Source organism: Podarcis filfolensis, assembly GCF_964270895.1.
Source record: "Podarcis filfolensis genome assembly, chromosome: 4".
In the NCBI taxonomy this organism is placed as follows: domain Eukaryota; kingdom Metazoa; phylum Chordata; class Lepidosauria; order Squamata; family Lacertidae; genus Podarcis; species Podarcis filfolensis.
The window spans coordinates 85,465,926-85,491,116 of record NC_139607.1 but is presented as its reverse complement, the minus strand read 5'-3'; the positions used below and the strand labels follow the sequence as shown (position 1 = coordinate 85,491,116).

The 25,191-nt window shown below is 44.5% G+C and overlaps 1 protein-coding gene across 1 annotated transcript in view; it reads right to left on the bottom strand.

Annotated features, from left to right (window-relative positions):
- PGR (progesterone receptor) overlaps positions 1-25,191 on the bottom strand; it is a 57,143-nt gene that overhangs the window by 944 nt on the left and 31,008 nt on the right. Inside the window, exons 4-7 of the mRNA XM_083609668.1 lie at positions 8,136-8,438; positions 4,429-4,573; positions 2,470-2,600; positions 1,186-1,343 (exon numbers count right to left, since the gene is read on the bottom strand). Of these exons, the coding sequence (XP_083465794.1) occupies positions 1,186-1,343; positions 2,470-2,600; positions 4,429-4,573; positions 8,136-8,438 (737 nt within the window). The remainder of the gene's footprint in view (positions 1-1,185; positions 1,344-2,469; positions 2,601-4,428; positions 4,574-8,135; positions 8,439-25,191) is intronic.

The window sequence follows — 25,191 nt, the reverse complement described above, 5'->3', positions numbered from 1 at the left end:
TGAGACCCAGTGATTGAGTTGGGAATGGGCCAATCTGTGAGTTTCTCTTTCCCTCAGTTTCTCAACCCACCCCCCAATCTTAATTCTCCATATTTCCACCCCAGTTTGCAGGGTATTTCTTTTAAATCCTCATGAAAATTCACCAGCATTTTAGTGCAAATTGATCCTTAAATATACACAGGTTTCTACGCATTCTTTCCTAATGTACACATTTGTGCAATGCCATTTCCCCTAAAATAATGCATTTTTGTGTTATTTTCATGTATTTTATGTACACTTTTCCCCAATACATGCATATCTGTGCACATTATTACTGGGTTAGAGAAATGCATTGCAGAATTTGAAAAAAAAAGGGTAGATTTCGAAGGATGGCTATGTTTCATAGCTCCTATTGTTTCAGAAATTGCAAATTAAGTTGGTTTGCCTTTAAGTGAGAACTCAAGCCTAATTTCCTCTCCACCCCTACTAGCAAGGAGAAAATGATTGCATAATTGCATATATATACGCACATTGCTATTCTAAGCTCGGCTTCAGATTTCTTTTGGGAGCGGGGTGAAGACGCATAAATGTGTAAATACCGTATTTTTCGCTCTATAGGACGCACTTTTTCCCCTCTAAAAATTAAGGGGAAATGTGTGTGCATCCTATGGATGAATGCAGGCTCCGTGGCTTCAGTGATAGCAATGCAAAGCCTCTGAAGTGCAGAGGGAGCGCTCCCTCCGCGCTCTGGAGGCTACACGTTGCTTTCGATGAAGCCTGGAGCCTTTGGAGCGCAGCAGGAACTTGCGCTGTGCTCCAAAGGCTTCAGGTTCCTTTTGCTGAAGCCGGGAAAGCAAGACTCTCCTGGCTTCAGCAGAGAGGGAGAGCTGCGCAGCGCCCCTTCAGCCAAGCGGGAGGAGAAATGGAAGGGGCTCCGTTTCTCCTGCCGCTTCGCTAAAGGGCGCTGAGCAGAGAGGGGGAGAATTCTTTTTCCCTGTTCTCCCCCTCTAAAACCTATGGTCGGGTGCATCCTATAGAGCAAAAAATACGGTGACAGCATATATCCTAAAGACAAAACAGTCTCAGCTGACCTTCATTCCAAGGCAAATGAACCCTGGGCAGGAGCTTCGAAGCCTTGGAGTCTTTCACTGTAACAGTAAGTGTGTAACAGTAAGATAATCTTATGGATTGCTGAAATAAACTTACATCGTGCATGGAGTCCATAAGTTTCGTCAGCTGATAGAAGCGTTGCGAACTAGCCACAACCCCTTTCTGCCGCAACCCGATTGCCTTGACCAGCTCTCTGATGTAGTTTGTTCTCATCTCCTCGAACTGGCTTTGGCTTCTGAGACCTTCCAATGGAACTGAAAGAGGGAGGGAAAGACAACACACATTGTTTTGCTTTGTCTCCCCGCCCCCCGTTGCTCAAATTCTGAAATAAAGCAAAAAGCGCATTCTCATCCTCTCTCAGGGGTTGTACAGATTCACAAAGTTACCTGGGTATGTTGGACAGAGTTTGAAGCAGATAAAAAAGGTAAAGGATCTCTGACAGTTAAGTCTTGTCACAGATGACTCTGGGGTTGTGGCGCTCATCTCGCTGAGGGAGCCGGTGTTTGTCCGCAGACAGTTTTTCTGGGTCATGTGGCCAGCATGACTAAGCCGCTTCTGGCGCAGCGGAACACCGAAACCAGAGCAGTGCATGGAAACACCGTTTACCTTCCCGCCAGAGTGGTACCTATTTATCTACTTGCACTACTATGTGCTTTCGAACTGCTAGGTTGACAGGAGCTGGGACCGAACCACCGACCTTCTGATCAGCAAGCCCAAGAGGCTCAGTGGTTTAGGCCACAGCACCACCATGCCCCTCTGAAGCAGATATCCAAACTCAAAGTTCGTCACCAAATTAACCATGTTTGATCAGAGTTTGGGCGGTGGGTAGCAACTGGAGGCTGGGGAGATTTGCATGATGGGTGAGGCTGATGGGGGGGAGGGAGATTCCCCTCCTAATGCTTTGCTCTTATTCACACTTGTGTGCTCATCCTCATGTGTTTAAGGGCCAATTGACGCAGAAAAGGCTATGCAGCAGAAACAGGAAACTGCTTCCTTGCCCACTTCTGCGATGTAGTGATGGCTACCAACTTGGATGGCTTTAAAAGGGAACTAGACACATTCATGAAGGATAAAGCTATCAACGGGCACTAGCCATGATGCCTCTGTCCTGCCTCCAACGCCAAGGGCAGTATACCTCAGAATACCACTTGCTAGGAATCACCTCTGAGCTACAGTCCCTAACCGTTAAGTTATGTCCCTGCGGTCCTTGAAAATTCAGCTTTTTGTTTTCACCCTGGCAGCTGGATGGAGCATACATACAATGTGCCATTTGAGGAAGAGGAAGAGGAAGAGGAAGAGGAAGAGGAAGAGGAAGAGGAAGAGGAAGAGGAAGAGGAAGAAGAAGAAGAAGAAGAAGAAGAAGAAGAAGCTGTGTCTTACTTGTATTGAGAAGGAGCAAGGCTTTCATGCAGAGATACTCTTCACTGCTTACTTGCAGCTTGACAAACTCCTGGGGAATTTGCCACATGGTCAGGCACAGTGAATAGAATGATGAGTCCTTCATCCTCTGTCTTGCACCCAGAAAACAAGAAAGAAACTTAAATAAATGAATGCTAAGTCCATGATTATTCCATGTACAAACCTTGGAACCGAGTGTGCTGGATCATGACTTTTTCTTACTAACAAGTTTGTTGCCATACAGATAAAAATAAAATAAAAAGTTAGCCCTTCAAGAAGGGTATGTGTGAGAGAGGATGAGCTTGGAAGCCACAAAGTCGTCGCTTTAAAAATAATAATTTTATTTTGCCAATTTTATTTTGCAGCAGTATAAAACAACACAGTGTCAAATATCTCATGTGCCGATGTTACGGCATATGACTGGAAATAAGTGATAAGCATTAAAATCTGATGATCAGTAAGTAAAACAACTAACTGATATAGCCCCTCCAAAACCCAGTATGGGTATGTGAAGGCTGTGAACTCTCAAGCAAAGTGTTTGTGACAACTACCATTCAAATCTCAATTCTGCCATGAATTGACTCAGTCGCTTTATACACTCTTTTGGTCTCAGTCACCCATGTGTACTTCTTGGCAATTCCCTCCTCCAATCAAAAATGGATTGGAAGAAAGCCAATGAACTGAAGCTCAAGCCAGGTTTGGTGGAACTACTACAGATGGCTCCATCTGGACTGCATAGAGTTGCACTCCCCTTGAAAGATCAGGCTCACAGTCTAAAGGAACTATCAGATTAGTCTTATCTTTAAAGGTCCATGTGGCCTTTGGGTTTCGAAGCACCCATCATCACCATCGCCAGCTGTGACCCCTCCTGGACAGAGAGAGAGTTGCATGCACTGCCAGCATCTTGCATTGACTGCTGCCATGCCCTATATGTGGGGCTGCCTTTGAAGACTGTTCAGAAACAGCAGTTAGCGCAAAACCCAACAACAGCACCTGTTTTATCTGGGTCTGGTCCTATAGAAGGTATCATGCAAGTCTGAGAACACCTGAAGTAGCTTCTGGTCTAAGCACAATTCAAAATGCTGGTTTTAACCTATACACCCTTAAACTATTTGGGAGCATGAACCTATTTATTAGCATCAGTCTCCGATCAGCTGCTCCATGTTCACCCTCCAATGGAAGAAATGTGGATGGTGATCAGAGATGGGACCTTTCCACTCATGGTACCACATTTATGGAACTCACCACATCAAAAATATTCACCTGGTCCTTCTTTTCTTTCCTTTTTCTTCTTTTCTTTTTTACATTCAATTTTTTATATTTAATTTTCTTTCATTAGACAGTTACATATTCCAATCCATACTTTAACATATATTAAATATAAAACAAATCCAAGCAATATCCACATTTCTTCACCCATGACATTCTACCACCTCATTGCAGCTTCTTCTGTCCTATTTTCTTTTCAATTGTGTTGATTATTATCTCATTTACACACAACAAATAACTTACCTATCTGAATTTTTACTTTGCGAAATTTATTCAATACATATCAAGGGTTTGATTTGGGAACAATATTCTTTCCCACTTTCCCACTCTTTTTAAAAAGTTTTTGGTTTGATTGTTGTCTAATTATCGGTGTCATTTTAGCCAATTCCAGATACTCACCCAGCTTATTTTGCCAGTCTGCCTTTGTTGGTACCGCAGCCCCTTTCCAATTCCTGGCAATTAACATTTTGGCAATCCGGTCCTTATTTTCTTTTGGCACCAGGTGGAAACACTTTTATTCACCCAGGCTTCTAAAATACTGCATCTATTTTAACCTCCTGTTATATTTACCTACCGCTGCAGGTAGTTGGAACTGGCATTGCTTAACGCATGCAATGTTTAGAGAGCAAGAGCACGTGAATAACGCAAGAGAAGCTGGAATCCTTTACTTACTCATTCAGTATTAAGTCAGGTGCAAAATACAGCATCTGCCCACAGACATGCTTATAAGACCTCCATCCCATGGCAAACACCATTAGGCTCATCCAGGAGTACTGGATAAGGGTTATCTGATCATCAATGTGTAGGCCTCGGAATCCTGGAAAAGTGGAGAGGAGGAGGCAGGTTAACAACGTGAAAAGGTGCCTTTCACCATATGTGGTGGGCTTGAAGAAAGTAAAATGCTTCTGGGAAATGATACATAATGAGATGAAGAAAATGTTGAAATATACATTTGTGAAAAGACCAGAAGCATTTTTACTTGGTATTGTTATTGAAGGACAGAAATTAATAGACAGGATAAAAACTTGTTTTTATACGCAACTACAGTAGCGAGAGTACTATTAGCCCAACGACGGAAACAGGAAGAATTACCAGTGAAGGAGGAGTGGCAAATAAAACTGATGGAGTGTCAGGGAACTGCCATCGGAACTAGAGGAGGAGGCGAGGCTCCACAGCGATGCTGGAGAGGGGCCAAGCAGGGAGAGAGGCAGGTCTCCGGCTGGGGAAGAAAATCAGCGCTACACCAGGGATAGAGGGGGGCCAATGGGGGAAGCAGAGAGCAGGCTCCGGGACTCTTCACTGGACACCAGCAGGGAGAGCACAGGTCCTCCGCTACCCACGCCCTCCCTGCGCAGAAGACTTCCGCGCAGGGAGAGTAGGAGGAGACTGGGCGTCAAACAACTTTTATGTTGGAAAAGGTTTAAGAAACGCCCACTGACGGATTCTGCCAGCAACTGAACAGCCACGGAGTGGATGGCTGTCCAGCAAGAAATGGTTTAACCAGCCAACCTAGCCCAGAGCGGCGGCAACTTACACACAAGCAACCCCTAAAGCCATTACATGGAGGATGCAGAACGGCCTCGGTCCTGTATACCTGAAGGAGCGTCTCCACCCCTATCGTTCAGCCTGGACACTGAGGTCCAGCGCCAAGTACCTTCTGGCGGTTCCCTCATAGCGAGAAGTGAGGTTACAGGGAACCAGGCAGAGGGCTTTCTTGGTAGTGGCGCCCACCCTGTGGAACACCCTCCCTTCAGATGTGAAGGAAACAAGCAGCTAACCTATCTTTAAAAGACATCTGAAGGCAGCCCTGTTCAGGGAAGTTTTTAATATTTAAGGCTGTACTGTTTTTAACACTTGATTGGGAGCCGCCCAGAGTGGCTGGGGAAACTCAGCCAGATGGGCGGGGTATAAATAATAAATTATTATTATTATAACTGGCAAAGTTGACTGGGAGAATTCAGAACCAGAAAGACCAGGACTTCCTTAAGGATTGGAAGAAATATATGCCTTATTTGGAAGACAATTGCATTCATGTAACTTCGCTTACAAGAAGTTTTGTAAGGAGGACTATATAAATTATTGTAAAATGATTTAGGAAGGAAATAATTAGGAGACGAAGTTTAAAAGCACTAATTATAATAATAAAAAGCAAGATCAGATAACAAATTTGAAAATCACTAGACAGCATTAACGGAAATCACAGGCTATAATAGCCAAAATGAGGATGCTGTGATGTGATGTTTTGTTTGGAAAATATATGCAAAAACTAATAAAAATGATTTAAAAAGAAAAAAGAAAAGAGAATTTGCAGCCCTTCTCATTTCAAAAGGCACATAGAGTGGATGGCGTCTGGCACAGAGGGTCTCAAATTATGCAGGTTTGGCCTATGCAATCTTCTTACTGTGGACAAGCTGGGTTTGCATTAATATGCTCAGTAAATAAGAGAAGCACACATCTCCTCTCCCCGCAGCCACCTTGCTGAAACAACGATTAAAGCAATGCTGAGAAAGGCACAGGCGTTGGGAGCACTGAGGGCTATAGGAATGCAAGAAGAATCAGGCCCTCTGGTGCAGCATCCTGCTCTCTCGGTAGCCAGAGAGATGCCCTTATGGGATGCTCACAAGCAGGACCCAAGTGCTATGGCACCGTCCCCGTTTATCGATTCCAGCAACTAGTATTCAGCAGTATGCCATCTCTGGTGGTAGAGGTACTGCAGGGGTTGGCAAGGTTTGCTTCACCTGGGCCGTTTCATTCCCATGGACATCGTTCCGTGGGCTGGATTGCATCTGTGCAGATGCGACTTCCTGCACCGTGGAAGTGAGTCCCTGCTCCACACTGCATCGGTTTAGCGCAGCACGCGGGGACTCACTGAGTGGGCGGCTCGTGGGCCATTTAAACGACCCCCATGGACTGCTTGTGGCCCATGGGCTGCAGGTTGCCGACCCCTGAGGTACTGCATAGCCATTGTATAGTCTGTCTTTCGATAGCAACCAACAGGTGGAACAGGGAAGTAGATACGTTGGAAATTTATTGCATGGGAAAATATGGAACTATTTCCTCATTAAAATAATACATATAATGGAGTAAACATTTTTTTAAAACAACAACAACCAAGCAGCACATCCATTCACCAGACGTTATCCTGTTCAACCTGAGCAAAAATAAAGTGGATGCTTAAAAAGCAACTCGTTGGTTAGAAGGAAATGTGGTCACAAGGGATTAGATCTAGATTTAAGCCTTGCCCATGAATTGCTCCAAGGGATTAAATGAATGTTTAACCTGCCTTTCCTCATATGAACTTGCCTGAACCCTCAGATGTGCCGCCTCCATGAGAACAAAAGGAGATCAAGCCACGTGCTGGATCAAGCCACGGGCAAATTGGATCCAGAATCCTGTTCTCACAGGGACCAATCAGATGCCTGGAATTCCTTTTCATTTCACAACAGCAAGGGGAACAGAATTGTCTAACCAGAAGGCAGTATGAACAGAGGGCAGATCCACACCACCCTGGGAACTGCAGTTTGTTAAGGGCGCTTTGTGAGTGTGAAACTACAGTTCTCAGAATTCTTTGGGGGAAGCCATGTGGTTTAAATATACTTTGGATGTGCTTTAAATATATGGTGAAACATCCTATCGGTGTCCTATTAAAGCATCTGAACCATTTATTTATAGAAGTATTCCTTTACCACCATATCATGAAAAATATCAGGGTGGTGAACAGTGTCAAATCCTTAAACCCTTCAAAATTAAAAATACAGATAATCATTAAGATGGCTGGCTAATCAAAATAAAAATTAAACAACTTCACAGGCCTGTTGGCATAATAATGTATTCAAGAGACACCTAAATATCAAAGCAGCAGGGGAAAAGCTGTGGATAGTGCACATGAGATAACTTAATATCTATCTCATGTGTTATTGCGGCTGATTTTTATTATTATGTTATTGTTATCATTTTTACAATGCCTACATTGTCCTATACCAAGCCAACTGGTTCATTTAGCACAGTATTGTTAACAAGTCAAACAACCCATATCATCACAAATTTCTTTCTAATGTTTAGTTGGAATCCCTTTCCAGTAATTTGAAAAGGTTGGCCTGAATCCTGCCCTCTGAAGCAGCAGAGAACAAAATTGCTCTATCAAATATTTGAAGATGACTATTGATCATCCTTTCCCCAGGCTGAACATACTTGATTCTTCCAGTCCTTCATTATAGGACTTGGTCTCAAAGTCCCTCCCCATCTTTCTCATCTACTTCTGGACCACATTCTAGTTAGTCAATTTCCTTCTTAAACTGTGACTCTCAAAACTGGACTCAGTTCTCCAAATAAGGTCTGAACAAAGCAGAACAGAGCGGTACTGTTACCCAAACCGTTACCTGGTAATGACTTGGACCACTTGACTACACAGAGGAGCTGCCTCTCACATAGTTGATTGAGGCTGGTCAACAAAGCACTTGGGGTTTCTGGTTGTGTGTTGTCATATCCTGCATAGACCACTTCCGGTTCGATGCTCTCCAAGACATTGATCAATGGAGGAATAAGCTGGACTTCTTGTGCTGGAGAAAAAGAGAGCCTTTGTGCCAGGGCTTGGCCGTCCTTAGGAAGGGCTACCGATGGCTGGAGTGCAACATCTAATGCTCTCAGCACTTTGAGCTTATTGAACTTCTTAAACTTTCGACCTGCAATCCAAAAACACACATCTAAGGGGCAGCAAACAGAAACAGAAACGCAAAGCAGATAAAAACATCATATAAGAATGCATGCTTAATTCAATAAGCAGCTTTTTGTACAATCGCAATGTCATATGCATAGTAGTGCAGCTAATATCGGGAACTGGTGAGATCAGAGTACAAACCAACTCTGCTTTAAAGTTCTTAGCTAATGATGAATTGAGCCTGGACTCCTCGATGGCAAGGTGGGTAAGCTGCCGCTCACCTGGCCTCTAGTCGGCCGCATTGCTGCTACTTGCAAGGAGATAGGGGCAGTGGTGTGACTGGTGAGCTGCAAGCGCACTTGGGGAGGCAGACTGATGCTGCTGCCAGTGGGTTGGTACCATGCTGAGATCGCCACCCCCTCACCCTCCTGGTAAACAGCAGCAGAGCAACTGACCAGAGGTAAAGTAAATGGAGAGACTTCACCATCTGCTACTGCTGAGGCTCAACTCATAGTTACCGTATTTTTCTGCGTATTGGACGAGGTTTTTTGACTCAAAAATCACATTAAATAACTGAGGTCGTCCAATACACAGATAGTGGCATGGGGGGGGGGAGCGGGGCGCTGCAAGCCATCCGGTTGATGGAAGCGTGGCTTCCCCCAATGCCGCAGCGAGGGGGCAGCGATCTGGTGGGTGTTTTCTGCCCGCAGCTGCGTGGGGGGAGAAGCTGCGAGCCACCAGCCAGCTCGTTGGCGGGAGTGCAACTTCCCCCAATGCCACTGCGCATGGCGGGCACTCCCTGGATCCTTTCCCCCACATGGCAGCAACAGGGGAGGCTGCGCTCCCACCCACCGGACCATCTCCCCTCATTTTCTTAAAATTGGGTCCCCAAAAATAGGGGGGGTCTTATACATGGGGGCATCCTATAGCTGGAAAAATATGGTAGTTTGGCCACCAAAGCAACCCCCTTCATTCTCTGTTGTAACTTGTGGTTGCCAGGAGTCTGAGAAATGTAGCAATGACCCCCCCAAAAAACCTTGGAAACTTGCAATTCTCTGCCATCATGGTACTGAATCAAGGCTGCAGGAGCCCTATCACTGCCAGTTATCTTTTGCAGAAAAAGAAGAGGGCAGCAGGGGCATCACAAGAGAATCATAGAAACACAGAATTGTAGAGTTAGAAGGGACCCCAAGGATCATCTAGTCTAACCCCCTGCAATGCAGGAATCTCAACTAAAGCATCCATGGCAGATGGCCATCCAACCTCTGCTTTAAAGGAAGGAGAGTCCACAACCTCCTGAGGGAGTCTATTCCACTGTCAAACAGGTTTCAGATCATTCTTCCTGATGTTGAGTTGGAATATCCTTTCTTGTAACCTGAAGCTATTGGTTCAAGTCTTACCCTCCAGAGTGGGAGAAAACAAGCATGTTCCTTCCTCCATGTGACAGCCCTTGAGATAGTTGCAGATGGCTGTCATATCTCAGTCTCTTCTTTTCCAGGCTAAACGTACCCACCTCATAAGTTTTGGTTGCCCCTCCTCTGCACCCATTCCAGCTTATCAATTTCCTTCTTACATTGTGGTGCCCAGTAAAATGGCACAGAAAGGCAAGGTTTCCGGGGATCATAGTGCTCCATTGGGCGGGTATTTAAAAAAGGGATCTCCAAGCTTACTGTGTGCCGGATGCCATCACTCAGTGCAACAAGACTTGGAGCTGAGCATAGGCCCAAGCATACACCAAGCTACTTTGGGCCTGCTATAAAAATGAATCTGAATGTTCCAAGTCAAGCTGGAGATGATTGCTTGTTATTAAATTTAAACATTTTGGGTCTGTTGTTGCCTCTGGAACCAACTAAGTTCGGGATCAGAGACACTATAGCTATGTAATATCATGAGCCACATCCTGGATCATCTTCTGCTAATTTAGGTTTATAGTCTGCTGTGCCCCATAGACTCAAGGCAGGTTATAGCAATAAATGGGCAATTCTCACCCCTGCCCTGGTCTAGAACAGGGGTATGGGCTGAATGAGATCCACTAGGTCTGTGAAGCCGTTTCAGCCTAGCCACGGCCACCTGCCCTACAATAAAAGATGGGGCTTTGATAAAAGGGACTTTGCAGGCATTGCCAATGGGTTGCCTGCAAACAAACTGATTGTTGGCACTTGGGAAGCCCCATGCAAAGGGTGTTGCAACTGCTGACTGTTGCTACAAGGCTGTGTTTCAAACTGCATGGGCAAAAATGGGTCACCAGGTGTCACTGTAATGTCAAGTGATAGACAGGTGTGCAACCTGCCAGCCATATGCAGTGCACCAACCCTGGCCTAGAAAGTTGTGTCTGCTTATTTCATCACTTTGCTCCTGTGATTTTCCATGTTAAGGGGGCTGTCGACAGGGTTCCCCCACTCCCCCAGTATAAAATAACATGGACATGAGTGCTAAGCAAGCACTATATTCCATTACTTTTCCAGAAGTGGCTTTTACATCATGTGAAAGTTCAAATATAATGCAGAAATTAACAGTTTGGGGAAATGTAGGGGAAAGGGGATCAAATGCTGTATGAATGCAGCCCTAAAAGAAGGAATCATAGAATCATAGAGTTGGAAGAGACCACAAGGGCCATCGAGTCCAACCCCCTGCCAAGCAGGAAACATCATCAGAGCACTCCTGACATATGGTTGTCAAGCCTCTGCTTAAAGACCTCCGAAGAAGGAGACTCCACCACACTCCTTGGCAGCAAATTCCACTGTCGAACAGCTCTTACTGTCAGGAAGTTCTTCCTAATGTTTAGGTGGAATCTTCTTTCTTGTAGTTTGGATCCATTGTGAAAAGGGATGCTTCACAGAATGGAAGCAAAATAACAGGCTAGAAAGCAATTGGGCAGGGAAATATTCTCTTTCTCTTTGGCGATCACTTGTAGCCAAATAAGATTGTCTCCCATAAACACGATTTTAACAATGAGTCTGTAAGTGACTGTGGAGGCCAATTCTGGACCCACACGTCCTTCCACATAGGTAGCCAATCTTTTCTTTGAATAGGGAACCTAATGAATGCTAGTTAGATCTAATGGATGTGAAATAGCTAGTATCTGCAGTATCTGGTTTCTATGCCTTTTAGTTGGAGAAGAAGAAGAAGAAGGAGGAGGAGGAGGAGGAGGAGGAGGAGGAGGAGGAGGAGGGGAGGAAGAAGACTGTGCTGTCCATCAGACTGGGTTGCCCCAGCCACTCTGGGTGGCTTCCAACAAATTAAAACATTAAACACCATGGGGAATTAAGTCAGATTTCTGTGACTTTTAGGCTGCAATCTACACAATGCTTTTGTGGGACCAAGCCCCACTGAATACAGCAGCACTCAGCGGCACTTACTTCTGAGTAAACCTGCAGAGGTTTACATTGTGAGAGAGGAACACAGCACAGTGACGTTAGGATTTAAATTTCATGTGAAGTCAGAATAAGCATGCAATAAATGGGGAAATTTGCTTCTTCCCTTTTGCAGATATATGTCAGAAACATGGAGCAGCTTTTGAGGCAATGTGGAAATATCCAGAGAAAAACATAAAGTCTCTCCCAGATCCATATTCTGCATTAGACAACATTTGGTGTTTGCCTTCTCTGGACCTTAGGAGTAGCACTGGAGGAAAAGGCAAGGGATGATCAATAGTCTGTTTGGTCTCCTACAGAACTATTCATACCTAATTCTCGATTTAGATTTATTCCACTTTTCCCAAGGGTGTGGAAGAAAGTTGGAAGAGAAGGTACCAAGCTGTGCTAGACAATTCACTGCAAACAGACAAGTTTCTATGAAGAATGCTTCACCAAATAAGTACGTGAAAAATGTTGACGATTTATTATTTCCCAACAGACTACCATAATTCTGCCTCCAAGGTCACTCTGCCCTCTTAGTTCTCTATGTACTCCAGAAGGAGTGGGCCCAGCCTAGAGAACAAAGCAGGGGTGATAGATCAAGATTTCAAAGACAAATTTGAAGTAACATCTTGTGAAAAATCTTACTTGCAAAAGGTTTTCATTTTTCCCCCTCCTGGGATGTGATATAGATAGGATAGCTGTTAAGTTTATTGAAAAGGGACACGGAGGGGCTCATCGTACTAGATTCTCCAGTGGTTAGTAGCAGGTGGAATAACTATTTAGCCTCCACTACTAGGGATGGGCAAATTTGTCAATTCCTGCATCTCTCAGCTTCTCATTTCTCCACTCTTCAGTTTTCCACATCTTAACATCGGTTTGCCCATTTGCCTGTAACAGTTCCTCATGAAAATTCACCAGCACTTCTGCATGAACTTCTCAGAGTGTTTGTTTGTATGCCTAAAATGCATTATTTTGCAAAGCCATGTTCCCTAATGTCATACCTCGTGTTGCATTCCGCTCTTGTTACGGACTTTCAACTTATAAACACGGCAAACCTGTAAGTGTTTACTTCCGGGTTCGCCGCCCACGCATGCGCAGAAGCGATCTGTGTGCTTCACTGCACACACAGAAGCGCTCGATCGTGCCGCACACATGCACAGAAGAGGCACTCTAGTTGCGGACTTTTCAGGGTGCGAATGGCACCCCGAAATGGATTAAGTCCGCAACTAGAGGTACCACTGTAAAATGTATTTGTGTATGTTATTTTATGCACACTTTACCACAGTGTAGGCATCTGTGTGTGTGCGTGCGCGCACACACACACACGAAATGCATTGCAACGTTAAAAGAAGTGCGGTTTTTGAAAGATGGCTGCATTTCGTAAAGTGCAAATTGGGGAGGTTCGCCACCTGAATTGCCTTTCTCTCCCTTCTTGGTGCACTGCTAGCCACAAGGAACCTTAATGCCATCCTCACTCTCTCCCACGCCCAGCCCAGCCCCAAAGAGAAGCATTTTACAGGAGAAAAGGCGAGGCTTAATCCCCATGAAAATTCGTCAGCACTTCTGTGCAAAATTTTCCTAACGTACACGTTACACTATGCAATCTTCCCTTGTGTTCCTTTTTGGGGGGGGTAAGGCTATTTCCCCTAATATAATGCATTTGGGGATTTTAAAAAAACTAATATATGCATTCATATGCACTGTTTACCCTTAGTAAATGCATTTTATACATTGGCTGCAGGACTGTACTGAAAAATTTGGAGAAATGTGAATTCCGAAGAATGGGTGCCTCTTTGGCTTACATAGTCTATTGGAAAGTATAAATTAAGTAGGTATGCCTTTAAATGTGAACTGAATCAAACTTCTTCCCCATCTCCATTGCCACACTCCATAAAAAGAAAACCAACTGGATTGGGCAAAACAGTTTGCTAACCCTTGACCCTGCCTAAGGCTTCACAGAATGAGCATAATAAATATAACAAAGTAAACTAAAAATAATGTGCGATGGCGATCTAATCAGCTTTACAAAGGATTTTTTTTTAAAAAAATGGTCTCATTTATGCCTCTGGTCACTAATGAAATTATGATGATCTCACGGGCAAAGCCATTGTCTCTGAGCAGTAGCGGAACAATAGAGTGTTCAATCCTGCGCAGGGAAACTGTTGGAAAAATGATGACAGAGCCAACACGGGTGCCAGCTGAGACAGAGTGAAGGAATGCGACATTTAGAAGTAGTAACAAGGAAAGAATGCTTAATTGCAGTGCTATAAATGCAAATTGGAACGCAAACACCCCATTAAACAAAGCAGTATTCTAGCAAATACTTATCGCTATTATTTGGCGGGTCATTACAGCTGTTGTCTTGTTTTTTAAAAAACAAATAGCTGCTGGCTGTTCAGAACATAGCTGTCAACTTTTCCCTTTTCTTGCAAGGAATCCTATTCAGAATAAGGGAATGGTTCAGAGCTCTTTCCTGAGTTGTTTGAAAGAAGGCTGGGCATTTCTGCCAAATTTTAGGGACAGCGGAGGGTCCCTAAAACTTGGGTGTGACCAGTGAAAACTTTGTGGGCACCAAGACCATGCCGACACCCCCCCCCTCCAGCAAAGAAAGGGGAGGAATGATTTTTGCCCTTTTGGAACACACACAAGACTAGAAGCAACCCCCCCAATCTCTCCGAACCCCTCCAAACTTGGGGCTGGGCAGGGCAGCTGGGGATTCTGTCCACAAACGAGGCTTGCTTTGGCCCTCAGCCTGTTCTCCTCAGCTTAGAGCTACGAGACTGTGGAAACATATTGGCCTACTACTGTGACTTCGAAGCTGCCAGGCTCTCTTAAGCCCAGAGTGCCTGGCAAACCCAGAGACAAGCCCATGTTCCTCCATCAGTGATGGACAGACCTTGGGTCACCCTCCTGAAGACCCAGAAGCCAACCAGGTCAACCAATCTCAAGAGGAAGTCGAGAATTTATAGACAGAACCTAAGATAAAATGCTAGGTAGGACTCAGTTGGGGGTAAGCGGGGGCTGAGTTACAAAGAGACTGTGAAGTCAAGTTGAAAGAAGACTTTGAAGACCAAACTCAATACAGTGGTACCTCGGTTTACGAACTTAATCCGTTCCGGAAGTCCATTCTTAAAACGAAACCATTCTTAAACCGAGGCGCGCTTTCCCTCATGAGGCCTCCCGTCACCGGCGCCCTTCCACTGTTTGGATTTCGTTCTTAGACTGAGATAAAGTTTGCAAACCGTGACACTACTTCCGGTTTTGTGGAGTTCTTAAACTGAATCGTTCGTAAACAGGACTGTTCTTAAACCGAGGTACCACTGTATGTCATGCACTGAGTGCAAGGCTAGATCTAGACACATCAAAAAAGCGTTTCAATTGAATGCGCTGCAAATTTAAACAGGGAAAACAGGTAGAGAGAAACGGGACTGTACGTCATCACCTGGTGGCACAATGTTACATTGCACATACAACCCATATAAATCGCTTTTTCTTTACCAGGCTAGCTGAATCCTAAGTTGGCTTGACTTACAACAACAACAACAACAACAACAACAACAACAACAACAACAACAATAACAACAACATATCCACCCTGGTGCACTTTTTTCTTCAAAGGAAAAGATCTTGGCAGGGTTAGCAGCTTGGGTAGGGAGCTGAATTTTGGACAGAAAATCTCAAAAGAAGCAGGCTCTGGCAGCTGCTTTTCATCAAATGGAAATAAGTTGCACACACACACACACACACTGTTGCACAACAGTGTGTGTAGTGTGGCCCAGCTGCAGAATGAACAGCTTATAAAGCCAGATGTTGTACATCTGCACTGTGGATCAAAAGACAGTTTCTAGAACTTAAGAGCTGTCAACAGTTAGAGCAATCTTTTTTTAACAAAAAAAAATGTGTTGCCTTGCAATGGCTCCTTGAAGCAGAGAAAAGCTGAAATTTCTTAGAAGACATTTTCCGGAGAACATTTCTGAGAAGTTTCTCTTTCCTACCCCTACCTTTGCAGGATCTTATCTGAATTCTAGGCATCGTGTGTTTTTTCTGTGATGGCCACCTTTCACCCACACCAAAACCTGTACCCCACCCAAATTTCCCTAGCAAATTTCTGGAAATACACTAGGCGGTCCTAAGCTACGTTTTACTGAGACCCATTAGAATTAATGAACATGACTAAGGTTATGTTTACTCATAACGAGTTGAATACCTCCCTCTAGGTTGAGCTCACTGTGAAGTATGTGAAGTGATGGCCAAAGTAATATACAGTGGTACTTCGGGTTAAGTACTTAATTCGTTCCAGAGGTCCGTTCTTAACCTGAAACTGTTCTTAACCTGAAGCACCACTTTATACAGATTTACAGTGGTACCTCGGGTTAAGAACTTAAGAACTTAATTCGTTCTGGAGGTCTGTTCTTAACCTGAAGCACCACTTTAGCTAATGGGGCCTCCCGCTGCCGCTGCGCCGCCACTGCACGATTTCTGTTCTCATCCTGAAGCAAAGTTCTTAACCCGAGGTACTATTTCTGGGTTAGCGGAGTCTGTAACCTGAAGTGTATGTAACCTGAAGCATATGTAACCCGAGGTACCACTGTATTTGTACTGGTAGAAGAGGGGAAGGAGGGAGGGGACATGTGATGCTACAGTCACCCCAAATGTTGAGCCACACACAAGAAATGGCTGGATAATTTCTCTTTCCCCTCATTAATGAAATGATTGTCACTCCTCATCCAAATGTTACATTTATTTCAGCTGCATTCCGCAAATTTACCTGTAATTTAGTGAGCCGATCTGCACTCCACCCTTCCAAAATGCAAGATGGCTAACAGGATCTATCCATTAATGGCAATGTTAAAATTTAACAGCTTCTGAAGTCCTGGAAAGGCAGTTACGTCGCCAGCTGCTAGGATCAGAAGGTTAGCACAATGGGCTCGACTTGTTTGCTAATGATCCACGTAGGCTTGCACTGCCTCTCTCTGCCAGCAGTAAATTTAGTTTGCAAAAACCCGGGAAGTCGTGAAGGCACTTGGGGCCAAACGAGATGTGACGTTAATTAGGCAAATGCAATTAACATCCCATGTCTATTGACTTGCAAACAGCAGGCATGGGGAAGCTTGGCGGCCCTGACCAAAAAAAATAAAAATAAAAATCACGTCTCACAGAAGCTGCTATTTGTGTTTCAAAGAACATTTCCACTGACCTAAATGGAAGTTTCCCTTGAAATGCAAATAGCAGCTTCTAAGAGGTGCATTATTTATCCACACCACGGCAAGGAAAGAGTTAATAAAACCCCCTCCCCGCCTCATACATCCATGGCTGCTCCCTGCAGCTTATATCTATGTAACAATACAAGTTAATTGCATTCACCCAATTGACATCACATCTATGGTCCTCAGGTTGAGAGGGACCCTCGTTGGATGCATTCCTAGGCCATGCTATCTTTCTGGCTCACATGACATGTGGTTCCCTACCGCCTGCCTTTCCATAAGCAAGCAAGACCAACTTGTATTCTGTGGGACATTGTGGCAAACACAGTGCTTTTTTTCTAGAAAAAGAGGCGCCTGAACTCAACATGAACGCCTCCCATGTTCTCAATAGCGCCCAACTGAGAGGTGTTGGAACTGAGTTTCGGCTGTAGAAAAAACCCTGGGCAAATGTATTTCTTCTGGCACTGCTAGCCAGGGTTAGAGAATAATAATAATATAATAATAATAATAATTTATTATTTATACCCCGCCCATCTGGCTGAGTTTCCCCAGCCACTCTGGGCGGCTCCCAATCAAGTGTTAAAAACAGTACAGCGTTAAGTATTAAAAACTTCCCTGAACAGGGCTGCCTTCAGATGTCTTTTAAAGATAGAATAGTGTTTTTAATATTCTGCTGGGAGCTGTCCAGAGGGGCTGGGGAAACCCCAGGTATAAAAAATAATAATATTTTATTAAATTATTATCATAGTAGATCTGCACCTGCTTATATCCAAGCACGCAACAAATCCTTGCAGTTCATTATTCTGTCATCATGCATGCTGCAGGTGGAATGCCAATGGTGCAATAGTGAAGGTGACGCCCTATGCAAGTTGTGGACTACAATTCCTATCATCCCTGAATATTGGTCATGTTCCCTGGGACTTATGGGTATTGTAGTCCACAACATCTGGAAGGCACCACAATGGCTGCCCCCAGTATAACTACCTGCAATTCTGGTAAACAGCACTGTGCAACTAACCATACCAATATGCCTTCCCCACTGTCGGCATCTCCCTATTACATCATCTGAACTGGATATGCAACAGCTCTCCAAACGCGTTTATCTTACATGTCTAACCTGCACCCCTAGGCTGGTTTCCACACAAAAATAAGTGTTATCGGTCCTGGAGGTCCTTTTAAATATGATTAGAAGGGACCAATTGGTTAAAGGTATACAAGTCGGAGCCTAACAGTACAAATTGAAAGCATTTGCTGATGATCTAGTATTGACATTACAGGAGCCAGAATCTAGTACTAAAAGAGTATTGGAACTGATTCAAGAATTTGGTCAGGTTGCGGGATTTAAGTTGAATAAGTTAAAAACTAAGGTTCTAGAGAAAAATCTAACAGTGATTGAGAGAGAGAGGTTTCAGAAGGAGACAGGATTAACATTGGTTAAGAAAGTGAAATACCTGGGGGTTAATATGACTGCTAAGAATGTGAATTTATTTAAAGATAATTATGAAAAATGTTGGATGGAAGTGAAAAAGGATTTAGAAATATGGTCAGACCTGAAGCTTTCGTTGCTAGGCCGTATTGCTGTGATAAAAATGAATGTATTGCCAAGAATGTTGTTTTTGTTTCAAACACTGCAAATTTTGGATAAAATGGACTGTTTCAAGAAGTGGCAGAGAGATATTTCTAGATTTGTCTGGCAGGGCAAGAAACCCAGAATAAAATTTAAAATATTAACTGATGGAAAAGAAAGAGGTGGATTTGCCCTGCCAGACCTTAAACTTTACTATGAATCAGCTGCATTTTGCTGGCTGAGAGAATGGCTGCTTCTTGAAAACACAGACATTTTGGATTTAGAAGGTTTCAATAATGTATTTGGGTGGCATGCATATTTGTGGTATGATAAGGTCAAAGCACATAAAGCGTTTAAAAACCATATTGTCAGGAAAGCATTGTTTAATGTCTGGACAAGATATAAGGACCTACTTGAAAATAAAACCCCAAGGTGGTTGTCACCGATGGAAGCGAAGGCTCAGAAAAAGCTCAATATGGAGGCCAAATGGCCCAAATATTGGGAAATTTTGGAACAAGAGGGAGATAAATTAAAATTGCAGAGCTTTGAAAAACTAAAAAACAAAGTGCGAGATTGGCTTCATTATTATCAAATAATGGAGGCATACAATTTGGACAAGAAATTTGGCTTCCAGGTGGAAAAATCAAAATTGGAAACAGAACTGTTAGATCCCAAAACTAAGACTCTGTCAAGGATGTATGACTTGCTGCTGAAATGGAATACTCAGGATGAAACGGTGAAATCTGCTATGATTAAATGGGCACAAGATGTTGGACACAACATTATGTTGGCTGACTGGGAACAGTTATGGACCTCAGGTATGAAGTTTACGGCATGTAATGCCTTAAGAGAGAATATTATGAAAATGATATACAGGTGGTACATGACACCAGTCAAGCTTGCAAAAATATATCATTTGCCCGATAATAAATGCTGGAAATGCAAAGAGACTGAAGGTACATTCTTTCACCTTTGGTGGACGTGCCCAAGGATTAAGGCTTTCTTGGAGATGATCTATAATGAAATGAAAAAGGTATTTAAATATACCTTTCTGAAGAAACCAGAGGCCTTTCTCCTGGACATGGTCGGCCAATCGGTGTTAAAGAAGGATAGAATTTTCTTTATGTATGCTACAGCAGCAGCAAGAATACTTATCGCAAAGTATTGGAAGACACAAGATCTACCCACCTGGGAAGAATGGCAGATGAAGGTGATGGACTATATGGAACTGGCGGAAATGACTGGCAGAATCCGAGACCAGGGAGAAGAGTCGGTAGAAGAAGGTTGGAAGAAATTTAAAGACTATCTTCAGAAATATTGTAAAATTAAGGAATGTTAGAAGGATGCTGGAATGAAGTTATGTGGTTTTAGCAGCAATGTTACAAAGGAGTAAGTAAAAATGGATTGTTAACAGGTGAGAATGTAGTTACAATATATTAAGACAAATTACTAAGAAAAAAACAAAGATGGAAAGGATTTGCTGAATTAACTAATTGAACTAGAATACAAAAAAGGGAGGTGTGAGGAGGTCAAGGAAATAAGCAAATGAAATATAAGATATGGAAAGATTGACTTGTTTATAATTGTTTTTTTATTTCTGTATTTTGTATTTTTTGTTTTATTTTTCTTTATTTTTGTAATTTTTTGAAATTTCAATAAATATTATTTTTTTAAAAAAAAACAAAAATAAGTGTTGCCACAGTAAAATCAAACTAACGATGCAATCCTAAACACACATGCTGGAGACAGTCCCAACAGGATATAACTTCCAAATAAATGGGCATCAGATTATGCTGTTAATATATTGGGGGGGGGGCTTCCCTCCTTATTTTATAATGTTTATTTATTAAAACTTTTCAACAGACAATGCAATAAAAGCCAAACTCATCTAGAAAAGAAAAGAAAAGGGAGAAAAGAAAACAAACACACACAAAAGAAAGAGAAAACAGAGGAAAAGTGAAAGAAAAAATACAAAGCCATCTATCAGAAGAAGATGCAAAGCCCTCTGTCTAGGATGTACCTAACCTTTGTCCACACAAAAGGTGTTAGAGCCTCCAAGCTCTCACCTGGGAGCTTCCCTTTCTTCTCCCAGTCTTCCCCCACCCCCTGAGAAATCTTCCCTTCCCTGCCTCTCACCCTGCCTCTTTCATCACCAATCTCTTCACCTTCCTGTGTGAATCCTCATTAACACTTTTAAGACTGCAGAGGTAAGGTCCTGCAGTTCTTATGGAAAATGCTCGGGACTTGAGGTCTGGGAATTCTCCTGCGGGAAACCATTCTGCAGGTATGTTTGAAAGCCCATTTGTACGTGTTGTTGCCATCGAAATGGATGAAATAAACCAAGGGATAACCAGCTGATTCTGAGAGATCACAAAGAGGCACCATGGAGGCCTTGTCCTCAATGGCGAGACAATGGCAGGACTCAACCAAATGGCACTTGTAGAGGTTAAAACACCCATCAGTGCCCAAACTCAATAGGTAAAAGTAAAAGGTAAAGGACCCCTGGACAGTTAAGTCCAGTCAAAGGCGACTATGGGGTTGCGGTGCTCATCTCGCTTTTAGGCCGAGGGAGCCGGCGTTTGTCCACAGACAGCTTCCGGGTCATGTGGCCAGCAGGACTGAACCTCTTCTGGCACAATGGGACACAGTTTACCTTCTTGCCACAGTGGTACCTATTTATCTACTTGTACCGGTGTGCTGGGACAGAGCAACGGGAGCTCACCCCATCATGGGAATTCGAACCGCCGGTGTCAGGGAACTGCCATCGGAGCCCGAGGGAGAGGGAGGGCTCCAGAGGGGTTCCGGAGAGCGTCCCGGGAGGGAGAGAAGCAGCCCATCTTCTGGGGAAGGAATTCAGCGTAGCACCAGTGGAGAAGGGGGGCAGATGGGGGAATCGGCGAGGTGGCTCCATGACTCCTCGCCGGAGACCAGCGGGGAGAGCATGGGTCCTCCGCTGCCCACACCCTCCCTGCACAGAAGGCTTCCGTGCAGGGAGAGTAGGCGGCGACTTGGCGTCAAAGAGCTTCTTTGCTGGAAGAAGTTCAAGAAACGCCCACTGACGGATTCTGCCAGCGATTGAGACAGCCACGGGTGAGAGGCTGTCCAGACAGAAAGGGTTCACCCAGGTAACCTAGCCAGGTGTGGTGTCGATTTATGCACGAGCAACCCCTAGAACTATTACATCTGGCCTTCCCATCGGCAAGTCCAAGAGGCTCAGTGGTTTACACCACAGCGCCACCGACGTGCCAAACCACAATAGAGAGCTGTCAACATTTCAGGCCTTGCAGCGTATCATGAATAAAAAGAAAATTGAGTAGTAAATTAAAAGTGTTGCAATGTGATGCAACTACAATCATACAAATATACTGCTTCACATTTCTATGTGATTGTTTTGCAGCTGTATGGAAATGGATTTCGGGCGTTCTCCACCCTATTCATAAGCAGAGAAACTGAAGGAACCTTTCATCATATTCCTCTTATAATTATTTTTACCAGTGCTTTCCTTCTAGGAAAAAAGGTGCCAGTACTGCGTATACTTGAGTATTCCCAGAAAAGGCACTTAGTAGTAGTAGTATACTACTACCCTATACCCGTTAAGACCTCAGGGTGGTTCAAAACATAAAAATGCAATATAAAAAACACAAAATAATAAAAACAAAAACAAAGCCAACCCAATATTCCCCCCAGTTTTTCACTGTTACATGCGGCAATAGCATATTGATGTGAGTAGCAGTAGGCTAAGTCCCTTCTAATTCATGGGTCCAACAAGGATCCAATTGGCAATGGCCCCTAAGTATGTATGGGTCATTAAGGTAACAAAGGAAGTGGCTCTGTGCCAGAGGCAAAATGGGTGCCCTCCCCCTTCAGCTGCCTAGAAAGTCAGAAAGGGCAAAGTTCTGTGTGTGCAGCAGAAGCTAGAAGCAGGCCAAGAGGCAGAAAGATAGAACCATGCTCAATTTATGATGCATTCCAAGTCTGTGGCTATAGGAGAAGTAAGATTCTTTTCAGGGGCTAATGCTATGAGCCGCTCCATTGCGTATTGTACAGACACCACAGTCTCTGCTATCCCTCATTCCAAGGAAACTGAGCCCTAGGTAAGCACCTGGAATCTTGCACCCCTCAGAGATTGGGGGAGCGAGTGCAACAATTCCCTCCTGCCTACTACCTTTCCTCCTGAAGGTGGCATAGTTCTCCCCCTCTCCCCACTGTGTCCTCACAACAACCCTGTCAGGAAGGTTAGGCTGAGAGCCAGCGATGTTCTCGAAGGTCACACTCAGTGAGCCCCAAGTTTGAGTGGAGATTTGACCCTCAGGTCTCACCCACATCCTTGGCCAACACTCTAACCCAGGGGACGCCAAGCTTTCTGAGCCCCATTTAGCCCCATTTGCTAACTAGAGAAGCTGACACAGGCACCATACCACTTGGAGACTCTCGTAGTTATGCAGTATATAAACTGTTTAAATAAATAAAGCCGTTCTAGTTGCTAGAAAACCATGCTTCTTTCAACTTCAGTAAGAGGGCTCTATGGGTGTGAGGGAACGGCCTCTGTGGGTGCTGTCATTGTGGGTTGCACAGTGTGTGTGTGTGTGTGTGTGTGTGTGTGTGTGTGTGTATTCCCCATGACGGGGAGACTGAGCATTGGCTTGAGTCCCGTGGAGAAACAATACATTGTACTGGATAGATGGCATACAGCGCCGATACCAACTGGTAGCCACACACAAGCAGCAGATTCATCTGCTCCTTCTTTAGGCATACCTATCCCTGCCTGACCCCATTCTTCTTTCATAAAGAGCAGCTTATGTGGAGCTGAGGCAACTTTGAAAGCCACACCCAAATGCCTTCAAATAAAAGCCTTACAAAGCAGTTCAAAACCCTGGCGTATCACCAAGAAGAATTTAGGAAAGGATACGCCAACGACTATGTCAGCCCAATATCAGAAAATATAATTTCTTTGGATCAGCCACGTATTTCTCACGCCCACGAATAGCCACTTGTTTCCAAAAACGTGTCAACTCTGACTGTAAATGATACCCTGACTTGAAGCCCTGGTGGCTGAGCGTCTATCAAATTCAGTTGTTTCCTACCACAAGTTTCCACTTTGAAAATGGAGTGGCACCGTGGATATAGGGTTTCAAATAATCCTTGCCAACAGAAAGAGGCAGAGAACATCCCTTTTGTGATGGCCTGGGACTTGTGTTCGGACTCGGAACCAGAGGGGACTCAGTCTGCACCGGATCCTTTGCCTCAGGCATCATCTGAACCAAATCTGGGGCCTGATCCTGAAGAGTCCCAGTCTGCACAGGTTCCCCTGCAACAAACACCAGCTGGGCAGAGTCAGGGGCCTGAGCCTGCCTTGGCTCCAGATGTGAGGATTACCTTGTTGCCTTCAGCTGGGCCATCACTGACCGGTTGGGTCAGGGAAGGCTGAGGTGGCCCCTGGGTCTAGTAACCCACCAACGTCTCCCAAGCTGCAGAGACTAAGGTCTGAGAGAAGGAGAGACCTGAGTACTTGCAGGAGGAGTGCTTGCCTTTGGGCGAAACAGGGAGGTGAGTCGCCGGGGGATCAGGACCGACAAAGATAAAAGGCTGTCGGACCCCGCCCCAGGTTGCAGGAGCAACATTGCTGTATGCTAGATCCTGTACCTGTCCTTGCCTGGTTTCCTGCCTCGTGTCCTGCCTTGGCCCCGTTGGACTGACTCCTAGCGGAACCTTCGGGTTCTGGACCGGTCCTGGACTGCATTTCACGGGTTACCCCTGGGCCAAGCACACCTTTGAAGTTGGTCCTCACACTTGTTGTGGGATGTAACATAAGCAGTCAAATACAACACTTCCTGTTTGCCCAGAGTTACTCCAGCCAGGAGGACTTCCTGTCACACCTGATCTGGAGCATCCTCCCCCTGTGTGTGACCAGGTAGATGGGTGTGACCCTGTGAGACCCCATAAAAGGGCTGGTCATGCAGCCATCTTCCCTTCCTTGTCATGTTATTCCATCTTGATGTATTTTGCTGCGTGCTGGCTCTCAGCAAAGCAGCACATGGGCTCATCCCCATATGGGATGAACTCAAACTCTCTCCTGTAACTACGAGCTAAAGCCTGCCTTCAGCAAACCTACTGTGAACTGAATGTAAGTAAACTTCTTATTACTTTTTAAGTAAGTAAGTAAGTAAATTTTTATTTATACCCCACCCTCCCCGGCCAAGACCAGGCTCAGGGTGGCTAACATCAAATATCAAATACATTAAAACACAATCAAACGACTGATTAAAATACAGCTTAAAAATTAGAATCAGGATAAAATTAAATGACTGCCGACCGTGGGGTCGGGAACCTCAAGTATTCATCAGGGCCAGCTATCCATGTTGGTCCCACATGAGCCGATAAAAGGGCCAAAGAGGTAACTTATAGCGTCCCATAGAGGGGGGTCAAACTGGGCCCGGATCAAAGGCCAGGTGGAACAGCTCCATCTCGCAGGCCCTGCGGAAGGATGTCAAGTCCCGCAAGGCCCTAGTCTCCTGCGATAGAGCATTCCACCAGGTTGGGGCCAAAGCTGAAAAGGCCTTGGCCCTGGTTGAGGCCAGTTTAACCTCCTTGAGGCCCGGGACCTCCAAGATATTATTATTAAAGAAGACTGTTGTGTCTTTTGTTTTT